General features: G+C 44.3%; 1 protein-coding gene across 1 annotated transcript in view; it reads right to left on the bottom strand.

The window, feature by feature from the left end:
• The window catches only part of ASPG (asparaginase), a 184,646-nt gene that overhangs the window by 144,063 nt on the left and 28,283 nt on the right, over nucleotides 1-12,300 (bottom strand). The window contains exon 2 of the mRNA XM_029598056.1: nucleotides 6,092-6,221. Within this exon, the coding sequence (XP_029453916.1) occupies nucleotides 6,092-6,221 (130 nt within the window). The remainder of the gene's footprint in view (nucleotides 1-6,091; nucleotides 6,222-12,300) is intronic.

Below are 12,300 nucleotides of genomic sequence, written 5' to 3'. Positions count from 1 at the left end.
AAAGAGGAATCGGAGAAGAAGGCACCAGGTCCATTGGAGTTGTCTGATCCAGAGGAAAAGCAATCAGCCCTTCCATTCTCGTGAGTAACGGTGCTAGTGCTGCTGGAATGGGATCTTACCGGTTCAGGCATCAGTACAGGTATAGTCATCGTTGGAACCTTGAAGCCTTGCATCGCTCTGCCGATGGCCTCCTGAATCATCTGATCCAGGTCCTCCCGGAAACCTGGTGCATGGAGCCCCGATGCCGGAGGAGGAGGAGGCGGAGGCGTAGCTGGAGGGACCACCGTTGGAGGTGGAATAGCGGCTCCTATCACCGGTCCCGGTGAAGGTTGCCTCGGTGACCCTGAACCAGATAGGGACGGTGCCTTTTCTGGACGGGCTTTCTTAGATGGCGGTTCAGACGATGACGACGTAGAGGCCTTGCCTGCATCGATGGTCTGAGACCTGCGATGTCGATGCTTTTCTCGACACTCACCTCTGTCCTTTTCATGAGGGGGAACAGAGGGTTTCGATGGCCGTGGAGTCATCGATGCTAGTCGGACACCGGCCAGTGCCCGATGATGGTGCGACGTAGACTGTCGGTTCAGATGACGTTGATGCTATGAATGGCATCGGGGTTTTTGACCTAAAGAGAAGTTCCATTTTCTTCATTCTAGCCTTGAGACCTTTAGGTGTCATGAGGGCAAATTTGGTGCAAGTAAGGACATTATGCTCGCTACCCAGACACATTACACATACCTGGTGAGGGTCAGTAATGGACATTGCCCGGACTGCACCCGCACATCGACGGAACCCTGACACCATGGCCTGTGAAAAAATTTAGCCGCGGTGTGGTCGATGGCCAGTAGGCAGTGAGGGCCAAACTCAACCGGAATCAGGTAAAAAACTTACCGGACCACCATGAACATAAAAATGAAAGAGGGGGACCCCTGTGGGGTAGAAAGCTGAATAGTAATTCCGTGAGGAAATTTCCTGTCAGGAATCTCTGTGGAGCTCCTTAACCCGCGTGGTTACTGCTGCGCAGAAAAAAGAAGACTGAAGGGGGACCCCTGCTGGTTGCAGGGTTAGTGACATCCTGGGCATGCCCAGTAGGTGCCAGTCAAAGTTCTAGAAATTTTGACAAAAGTGTTCCATGATTGGGCTCCATCCTGTGATGTCACCCATATGTGAGGACTACCATCCTGCTTGACCTGTGAGAATGGAAATTTACAATCACGGAGCAGTCAACATTCATGCTATGAGGTTGAGGGATGAAAGAGTGGTATGAAAGAGCATCCTGTTGTCTTGCATTAGAAGATCAGGGTCTGACCTCAGAGGTATGGGAGGACTGCTGGAAAGCTTGACAAGATATGTATACCAAATTTATCTGGACCATGCTGGTACTATGAGGATCAGGCAGGCACAATCCTGAAGAACGTTTAGCACTGTTTTTGCAATGAGGGGTACTGGCAGAAAAGCATACACAAGGCTTTGGCTCCAATCGAGATTGAAAGCATCTCATGCTAGTCTGTGATCACTTGGAAAATGGAACAAAATTGATTTAGTTTTGGGTTTTGCTGTGATACAAACAGGTCCAGTGTCTGTAGACTCCAGAAGTCAAACAGTTTGTTTGTTGATTGCTGTAGAGACTACACACAAATTTGAAACATTCTGCTGAGACAATCTGCTAGAATACTGGCAATAAGTTGCCAGCAGGTCGCTTGATGTCATTCTGACCAGTTCAAGATTTACAGTGCTTCTTTGTACAGAAGCCACAATCCTGTTCTTCCCTGCTTGTTAACATAGAACATAGCAACTTGATTATCTATTTGAATAGGATGCTCTTCTTTCGGAGAATGTGCGAATGTGATAAGAGCATGACATAACTGCTCTTTACTCCAAGAGATTTATTTGTAAGATGGACTCCTGAGGAGATCAGGGTACAGAAGAATCCCATATGGGCTCCCTAATCTTTGGTAGGGGTGTCCACTGTGAAGATGAGCTGATGGGGACACAACCATCGCCGCAACTCCCCTGTCATCAGCGATATGATTCGCACTATAGAAAAGGGGGTTGAGTGAGCCGATCCCACCAAGATCTCATACCCCACTGGAGATATTTATTTAACAACTTTTTCATACCGACGTTCATAAGCATATCACATCAGTTTACATAAAACAGGGGAAATATATGTTGCAACTGAGGGGATGTATAAAGAGTAAATGTTACATGTAACAGGGGTCTGAGAAACTTGGAGGGTAGAAGGAAATGGTCAGGTGAACTAAGCAAAAGGTTTAGTAGTGTAACTCTATAAGTATAATACTAACATTATGTACACAAGTAACTCAAAATATAACTCTATAGATGTGACACTGACAATTATGTACAAGGTACATGAGGTAAGATTAATAAGGATGGGTATGGAAAAGGCAGGGGGTGGAGTCTCTAATTAGTATACCTGAAGTGAATAGGTAGTCAGGATATGAGGAACAGTTCAGAAATTTGATGGTACAGGAATAAAGCAGAACGTTTTAGATGGGATCTGGGGGGGAGGGGGTAAGGAAGTGGGAAGGAATGGGCGGGAGGAACAGAAGAGTACAGGGAGGAACAGAGATGAAGTGTAGCAGCAGTAATGTACAGGGAGGAAACATGGCTATACAGAATAGCGTCAAATGTCTAGGTTTGATTCGCGTCAGGGAACGCCTGCTTAAAGAGCCATGTCTTTAGCCCTTTTTTAAACTTGTATGCGGATGGCTCTAAGCGGAGAAACGTAGGGACAGCGTTCCAAAGGGAAGTACCGGCAATTGAGAAGGCTCTTTCTCTGGTGAGAGCCAGGTGAGCGGTTTTGAGGGAGGGGGTGTGTAAGGTTCCAGCAAGGGCAGTTCTGGTGGGGCGTTCAGATGAACAGTAACATGGCATATCTTCTAGCCAGGGAAAATTGTGTTTGTGTAGTGAATTGTGTAATATAGAGAGGGTTTTATATTGAATACGTTAGTTGATGGGCAGTCAGTGCAGGTCCTTTAAGATGGGGGTTATGTGTTCCCTTCTGTGGGTGTTGGTTACAACCCTGGCCATGGCATTTTGCAGAATCTGGAGAGGTTTGATCGTGGAGGCGAGAAGGCCCAGAAGGAGGGAGTTACAGTAGTCCAGTTTGGTCAGCATAGTTGTCTGTAGCACGGTGAGGAAGTCATGGGTGTGTAGGAGGGGTTTAAGTTTTGAGGACATTTAATTTATAGAAACCCCCTTTTAGGAGGGATATGATGTGGGGTTTGTAGTTAAGGTGTTGATCTATAAGGACACCTAGGTCTCTGACGAATTGTAGAGGGGTGTGGGGGGTGGCTGTGTTGTGTAGTGTAACATGAGGGGTGTATTGTGTGAAACGGTCCGGGTGGTTGGAGATAATGAGGAGTTCTGTTTTAGAGGTATTGAGGGCTAGCTGGAGATTTGATAGCAAGGAGTTGATGGAGGCTAGGCAAGTCTCCCAGAATTGCATAGTTTCATTTAGGGACTTTTGTATGGGGATGAGGATCTGTACGTCATCTGCATATAGGAAAAAATTCAGGCCTAGGTTGGAGAGTAGATGGCATAGAGGAAGGAGATAAATGTTAAAGAGGGTGGAAGATAGTGAAGATCCTTGAGGGATGCCTTGTGTGATGGGGATATGTGAAGATTCATGTTTATCGATTTTTACTACATATTCTCTATGACTTAGATATGAGGAGAACCAGGTGAGGGCTGGGTCAGAAATACCTATCTCTGCTAAGCGGGTAATTAGGATTTGATGGTTGACAGTGTTGAAGGCTGCTGAAATGTCTAAGAGGGCAAGTAGGTATGACTTTCCATGATCCATGCCTTTAAGGATGGTGTCCATCATTGCTAGTAATAATGTTTCAGTATTGCGGGCTTTACGGAACCCAAATTGAGAGGGGTGTAGGATATTGTTGTCTTCTAAATAGTTGGTGAGTTGGGTATTTACTACCTTTTCAAGGATTTTGGAAATGAAGGGCAGATTGGAGATGGGCTGGTAATTTGAAGGGCCTGTGGGGTCAAGTGTAGGTTTTTTGAGGAGTGGCTTGATGACAGCAAGTTTGAGTGTGTCAGGGATCGTTCCGCAAGTCATGGAGCAATTTATTAAATCAGCAATGGGTTTTGCTATGGTGGCAGGGATAGAGAGGAGGATTTTAGAGGGAATAGTGTCCGAGATATGGGAAGTTGGTTTCATCTTTCTTAGAATAGATTCAATCTCCTTGGCTGAAGTGAGGTCGAAAGACCCAAGGTTGGTCTTATTGTTGTTGGGGAGCGGAGTGATAGGCGATGGATTGATGGGGAAGCGAAGGAGGATATTTTTTATTTTGTTCTTGAAATACAAAGCCAGTTCTTCGCATTTATCATTGGCGTTTGATTCATTGTGGGTAGTGGTAGTAGGGTTTGTAAGTGTTGCAACATATGTGAAAAGTGCCTTCGGGTTGAATTGGTAATTGTGTATTTTTGCAGAATAGAAATCATGTTTGGCTTGGAGGATAGCCTGACGGTAGATGTGTAGAGTGTGCTTGTAAGTAGCTAAAAGAGAGGGGGAGGGTTGTTAGTTCCACTAACCCACCTTCACATAATGGATGTGAAGGTGGGTTAGTGGAACTACATGAATGGCCGCTGCCTTGTGAGCCTTTACTACAAGAAGCTTCCTTGCCACAGACCTCATTACATTAGCAAGATCATGGTTGATCTCCGTTCACTGGGCAGGAATGCCTTTTGAAGCAAGGAATCTATACATGCCCTTATTAACTGGAGGCTTTGAGGGTTCTAGATCTGATTGCTTGAAGTTGATTAGAAAGCCCAAACTCTGACGAAGACATATCATCATGTCTAGAGGGTAGAGGACTGCCTCTTGAGATTGTGCCATGATCAACCAATTGTCTAGATATGGGAAAACTTGTATCACCTGGTGGCGTTAGTGCACTGCTATTATTGAAAGGTATTTCATAAGGACTCTGGGAGCTGAAGAGAGGCTGAATGGAAGGACTTTGTATTGGTAGTGGGATGAATCCACTTGAAACCGCCAATAGGTCAGGTGGATTAGAGTGTAAGTATAGGTATCCTTGAGATACGGGGTGCACATCCAATCAGCCTGCTGAATGAATGCAAGAATTGTACTGAGGGAGTTCAGTTTGAATTTTTCCTGGGAGAACATGCTTGTTGAGAAGCCTTAGGTTCAGGATCTGTCAAACTCTTCCCCCCCCCTCCCCCACCCCATGACTTTCTGGTATGAGGAAGGATCTGGAGTAGAAACCCTATGTGTGTTGTGCTGTAGTGATCATCTCCACTGCATGGTGGTTGAGAAGCAATTGCACTTCCAGATGAATCTGTGGGAGATGAGAAGGATCCGTATGGGGAGGTGAACAGTGTGGAAAGGAATGGGGGCTAGGAGAAACACAACTGGCACCCATACTGCACAATGTTGAAATCCCGGGAGTCCTTGGTGATTTGACCCTATTTCTTCTGAAAATACTGAATTCAGCTCATTTCTGGAAGGGAGAGAAGGGGAGGGAATTGGTCGACAGTATCAACTACTGGACCAGTCGAGTGGTTTTTGGTTCACATTGCCTAGGCCTGGTCAGAAGCTGCTCTTCACACTGTGCCAGAAGGGGTGGAAGCCAGTACTATTGAAAAGGCTGATAAGGCAGTCTGTGAAAATAGTCTGCTTCAGCTCAGACAAAATATGACTGAGGAGGCTCATGCAGGAATTCCCACACATACTCAATACAGCTAAAAGCTCTACAACTTAGAGAGACAAATCCGTTTGATGCTGTTGGAAGACATCACCCACATGTAATGGCAAATTCAGCCTGCTTACTGACTGAAAAACATTTTAAGTGCAAGTTTAAAGTTTATTTTGTTTAAAAACTCTAGTGATAAAAATAAAAGCTCAAAGCTATCACAGCGGCATCAGATATACTGCAATTAGGGGAAAAAAAGCAGATCAATGACATAACTTAAAACTGCAGGTCTTTATAGAATAAATGCTTGCATTTGGCAGCATTTTTCCCCACTGAAAAGGCAATGCAAAACATCTTTAGTAATACCATGAGATGCATTAAACATTACAAATACTTACGGAAGCACCAAGGTGTTTTCAGGACCATCTTGGTAATCATAAAGCTTAGTTTGTTGGGCATATGCTTCATCATGAAGAATTGGTAATTTTTTTAAAGCTTCTGCAAACGAATTGGCCTGAGGAGCAAGCACTAGAGAACAAAGAGAGGAAAATAAGTGATTTGCATGGTGAATCATTTGATCTCTGTTGGCATTTTCATTCATCTGCATCTCCATAGTACACATGTGCTGAACAGTGTAATTTAAAAAGATACTTGTATTCCACCTTTTCAGGCAAAAACCAGTTCAGTCACAACAACAAAATGAATTCAGCAGTTGCTTTTACATATCAATACTACTATACTGCTAAACAGTACATTTATAAGCTCATCAAAATTACATAAAACATAGCAGGAAAAAAGTCAGTCACCGGTATGGGGGCCGGTGGCGGTGCTTCCTTCAGCTGCGATGGGGCTTGGGGCTCCGGAGCCGGCTGTGTCAGTAGGACACAGAGCAGCATATCCAGCCGTTCCAGTAATGGTGCAAGCAGCAGTGGAGTAGGCTCTTGCTGTGGTGGCGGTCCCAATGGAACCGGGGGCTTGAAGCCCTGCAGGGCCTGGCTGACCACTAACCGCACACGCTTCTCTAACTCCTCCTCAAAGGCAGCAGAGGATAAAACCGCTTGAAGAGGAGCAGGCGGAATTGTGATGGCCCCTGGAGCACAGAGGGGCAACCAAGCCCTCCACTGGTTTGGTGCCCCTCTGCCTCCAGGCACCAAGCCAGAGGGAGCACAATCGGTGGGGTCAGAAAGAATCACTTCCTCCACCCTAGACCACTTGGTGGGAGGCACCAACATTGGTGCCTGCCCATGGTCTGACTTAGAAGATAAAGATGATCGATGACTGTGTTTCTTCGACCTCTCTTTATGGTCACCGCGGTCCTTGCCCGGAACCGATGGCGAGGAACCTGACCGGGAATGGGACGACAAAGACCGTGGTCGGTCCCCTGCACCGAGATTGGGCCCAGGGAACACAGGAGGGGGCGATCCAGACGGGGTCGAGACTGGGAACTCCTTTCCAAGCAGGGTGAAGGTCCCAGAGGCCAAGGACAGATCCGACCACTCGGACTCAAATAATGTTTCCATTTTGTGAAGACGGGCCTGACGACCCTTAGGGATCATCTGGGCACAGAGATCACAACTGCAGACATCATGGGATGCCCCCAGGCAGAGAATGCAGACCTTGTGGGGGTCTGTGATGGACACAGTCTGGGGGCACCAGCGGAAGCCGCTTGATGCCATGGAAAAAAGTACGAAGCATGCAGTCTATGGTCGGCGAGCACAGGGGAAGGAGGCTGTCAGCGATCGACCGCAAAAACGCGAGGGACTTACCAGATCACTGAAAAAGACCCAAAGGAGGAGCGAGGGAGCCTACACGACATGAGGAAGGGAAAAAAAAAAACGCTTCCCAAAAAAGCACAAACTGCCGAATAGAGCACGAGCTCTGCAACTTTGAGACAACAGCTTCGCAGAAGAGAAGAGACTGAAGAGGGACCCTGTGTGGATGTGTGGTTAGCAGGTTGCTGGGCATGCTCAGTGTGCCTGTCAAAGTTTCTAGAAACTTTGACAAAAGTTTTCCGTGCCGGGCACTATCGGATGATGTCACCCATGTGTGATGACTACCATCCTGCTTGTCCTTGGAGGAAAAAAACCACACCTTTCAGTCACACACACAATCACTTCTAATTCTAGGCAACAGCCCCAAACTATGTAGATGATGTGTGCAGAAAAGGGCCAGTAAGGCCAGTCTACTCATTTACCTGCCTGCCATGTTGTCATCTCTCACCCTTTGTGTCTATCCCATGCGTGCTTGAATTCTGCCAGAGTTCTGGCTCCTATAATCTGATCTGGTTAAACATTTTACAAGTTGGCCTTGAAACCCGTAAAATTTCAGAGTATTGGTTGCCTTAAGGCCTAGGACTAAATAACCTTATGCATGGCATTATAGTGCAAACAATTTTCGATGTCCCACCCATTGACTTACAATTATGTGAAGCATAGAAAATAAGACATTTTATAATTCTGTATTCTAATATTAACACACTCTAGAACCCTATACAATACAAAAATATTTTTTGGCAATACTTCATCACAAATATAGGCAGACAAGTATGTGAACATGACAGTGTGTGGGGACTGATCCAGTTCTGTGTCAAGTATTAATGAGGATAGTTTGGGTTTAACATTAAATACTAAAAAGTTCCCATTTGGGAGTTTAATTATTATGGTCATTTAGCAGCCATGCTAGAGCCTATTTTGTTATGAATGGCTATCACTATTAGTTAACTAGCTAAAAGATCCCATCACTAATTGATGAGTGAATACTCTCGCAGCAAGTATACAAGAAAGTCTTGAATCTTGTAATGTCCATGGCACATATCTGCCCAGTGTTATTTGCTGCACTGCCATGCTCTGCCAAGAGCCTGGGTAGGCTGCTGTGGTACTGGCTGCCAGAACCCAGACTGCCCCCGCTTGTTAGACTTTCCCATATTACTGTCTGCCAAGTCCCAGGCTCCCCACCAAATATATTGCCTTCATCTCCCGGCTGTCTGTTTTGCTGCTGGCCTGCACTGCAAGCTATGTATGCGCTTTCCACAGCAACAATACAGAGATACTTACATTAAGAAGATTTTTTTTTATAATGAAAATTATATTTAAAAAGCTGTAGCAAAAAAACTTCAGGCATTGTCAATTCATTCTTCTGAAATTTTTTTTAGCTAAAAAAAAAACCCCAAAAACGGCATGTTGCAACTTTGATTTAGGATTTTGTTTTTTTTTTTTTACCCCAGAGCACTTTTTAAAACAACTTCCTTCCTGTTATAATGTGAAACTGGTATTTACTGGCCTCAAACAGGGAGCTCTAATGATTTGCTTTTAAATAAGTGTTTGTATAGTTTAATATATACATACAGGGGCAGATTTTAAAACCTGCGCGCAGGTGCAGATTAGTTCACGCAACCCGGCGCAAACAAACCTATGCCCAATTTTATAACATGCGCGCGCTGCCGCATCCATGTTATAAAATCCAGGGTCGGCGCGCGCAAGGGGGTGCACAATTGTGCAACTTGCGTGCCTCCATTCCCTTCGAGGCCGCTCCGAAATCGAAGCAGCCTCAGAGGGAACTTTTCCACTCCCCCCCCCACCTTCCCCTCCCTTCCGCTATCTAACCCACCCCCCAGCCCTCACTAGATTCCCCCCCTACCTTTGTTTCAGAAGTTACGCCTGCCCGAGGCAGGTGTAACCTGCGCGTGCTGGCGCACCATCACCCGGCACAGGCCGCTGTGCCGGAGGACTCGGGACCGCCCCCCACCCCCCAGACCACCCCCAAACCACCACGCCCCTGGACCCGCCCCCTGGACCCGCCCCTTTTTTGAAGCCCCGGGGCATACGTGCGTAACCCTTTGAAAATCTACCCCACAATGCATTCAAGAAGTATTCAGACCCCTTCACTTTTTCCACATTTTGTTACGTTATAGACTTATCCTAAAACGAATATGCATTTTTTCCTTCTCAATCTACACACAATTTCCCATAAGGATCCAGCAAAATCAGGTTTTTAGAAATTTGTGCAAATTAAAAATAACTGAAATATCACATTTACATAAGTATTAAAACTCATGACACTCAAAGTTAAGCTCAAGTGCATCCTGTTTCCATTGATCATCCTTGAGATGTTTTTCCAACTTGGAGTCCACCTGTGGTAAATTCAATTGATTGGACATGATTTGGAAAGACACATACCTGTTTATATAAGGTCCCTCAGTTGAGCGCGTATGTCAGAGCAAAATCAAAGCCAGGAAGTCAAAGGAATTGCCTGTAAATTTTTTTTGTACCATTGCCTGTACATTTATTTTGTATCATTACCCAGATTTGTGTCAAGGCACAAATCTGGGTAATGGTACAAAAAAAATTGCTGCAGCACTGAAGGTCTCAAAGAACAATGGCTTCCATCATTCTTACATGGAAGATGTTCAAAACCACCAATGATCACTCTGAGAGCACCAGAGTTCTGCTGTGGAGATGGGAGAACCTTCCAGAAGGACAATCATCTCTGCAGCACTCCACCAATCAGGACTTTATGGTAGAGTGGCCAGATGGAAGCCACTCCTCAGTAAAAGGCACATGACAGCCTGCTTACAGTTTGCCAAACAGGCACTTAAAGGACTCTCAGAGCATGAGAAACAAGATTCTCTGGTCTGATGAAACAAAGACTGAACTCTTTGGCCTGAATACCAAGCATCATGTCTGGAGGAAACAAAGTACTGCTCATCATCTAGAAAATACCATCCCTATGGTGAAGCACAGTGGTGGCATCATGATGCTGTGGGGACTTTTTCAGTTGCAGGAACTGGGAGACTAGTCAGGATCGAGGGAAATATGAATGGAGCAAAGTAGGGGAGAGATCTTTAATGAAAACCTGCTCCAGAGTGCTCTGGAACTCAGAATAGGGCAAAGATTCACCTTCCAACAGGACAATGACCCTAAGCACACAGCCAAGATAACGCAGGAGTGGCTTTGAGACAAGTCTGTGAAAGTCCTTGAGTGAGCCAGTCAGAGCCCGGACATGAACCCAATCGAACATCTCTGAAGAGACCTGAAAATAGCTGTGCATCAATGCTCCCCATCCAATCTGACAGAGCTTGAAAGGATCTGCAGAGAAAAATGGGAGAAAATCCCCAAATACAGTTGTCAAGATTGTAGCATAATAACCAAGACGACTTGAGTTTGTAATTGCTGCAAAAGGTGCCTCAACAAAGTATTGCGTAAAGGGTCTGAATACTTATGTAAATGTGATATTTCAGTTTTGTTTTTTAAATTAATTTGCACAAATTTCTGCAAACCTGTTTTCTCTTTGTCGTCATGGGGTATTGTGTGTGGATTGAGGAAGGAAAAAATGCATATTCATTTTAGAATAAGGATGTAATGTAACAAAATTTGGAAAAAATGAAGACAAATTCTGTAAACAGATATTCTTAGCACAGCTGGTAAACAGATAAGAATGCTGGCTACAGCGAGAACAGTGAAGATGACAAAACTTGTATGAGACCCACACACACACACCTATAGAAACTGTAGCTTGTGCAGCAGATTTAAATTCAAAGTATACTGAAGCAAAAAAATACTTATTTTTACAAAAGTGTTTAGTTGCCAGGAATATAAAATGGTTAATTTACTTCTCTGACATGCCTATAGAGAAAAAAAATACAATTTATTATGTCTTAGCTGGAAAAGAGTGGAAGATTAGTCCAACAAATCAAACTGCAATAAATTGTACCTTCTGCATGAAAAAGGCAGGAAAATTATACACAGAATTATTTTGATTAACAATATCATTTTAAGAGGACTGATATATTGTAGTTCAGGGGCTCACAGCACAAATTATTAAATCACAGCACTATATAAACTAAAATGCATTTTTCATGAATACTTATTCACCGCTTATTGCATGCTATTATATGATCTGCAAAAATATTTTTCTCTGCGGACATCGCCCCTGAATATTAATTTCATAAAAATAAGTAGACAAATTTTAGAAATCAGGATATTAACTTACTCTTGAATTATCTTAATAGGAAAGATTGTTTTTGCACATGTATAACAAATACAAACCCATAAAGTCTACAGACAAAATCAATGTATAAACACAAATTCTGTAAGCAGATATTCTTAGCCCAGCTGGTAAACAGATAAGAATGATGACCACAGCGAGAACAGTGAAGATATCAAAACTTATATGACAGAGGCAACTGGGCAGACTGAATGGGCCAGTTTGGCGATTCGTAATGACATAAGGACAAAAACTAATGTCCCAACAAGAGATCTTGTTAACACAATAGTTGGTGGTTAATGTTTGACCAGAACTGTGTTACAGCTTATTTGTAGACAGTTTTGCTGGCCACACAATTTATGAAGGCTTCTAACGAGTTCTTTCCAAAACTTTGGTGGTTTCCTGCTTCTCTAGGCAAGTTCCCTTGCCTAACTAGATTTATCTGTGGTAAAAGTTTGATCTGGAATTTATAAAAGGTATTCCCTGGGTCAAACTGCAATGCAACTGCCACCAGGTAAAACTGACCTGTAGCTCAGTGGTTCTCAACCTTTTTTTGGCTGGGACACACCTGACAGATGGTTCTCACATGCGTGACACACTGAACATGTGACTATCACGGGGCTAA

Source organism: Rhinatrema bivittatum, chromosome 4 (genome assembly GCF_901001135.1).
Source record: "Rhinatrema bivittatum chromosome 4, aRhiBiv1.1, whole genome shotgun sequence".
In the NCBI taxonomy this organism is placed as follows: Eukaryota; Metazoa; Chordata; class Amphibia; order Gymnophiona; family Rhinatrematidae; genus Rhinatrema; species Rhinatrema bivittatum.
Note: the sequence above shows the minus strand (reverse complement) of the source record. Positions and strands in the feature narration are given on the sequence as shown.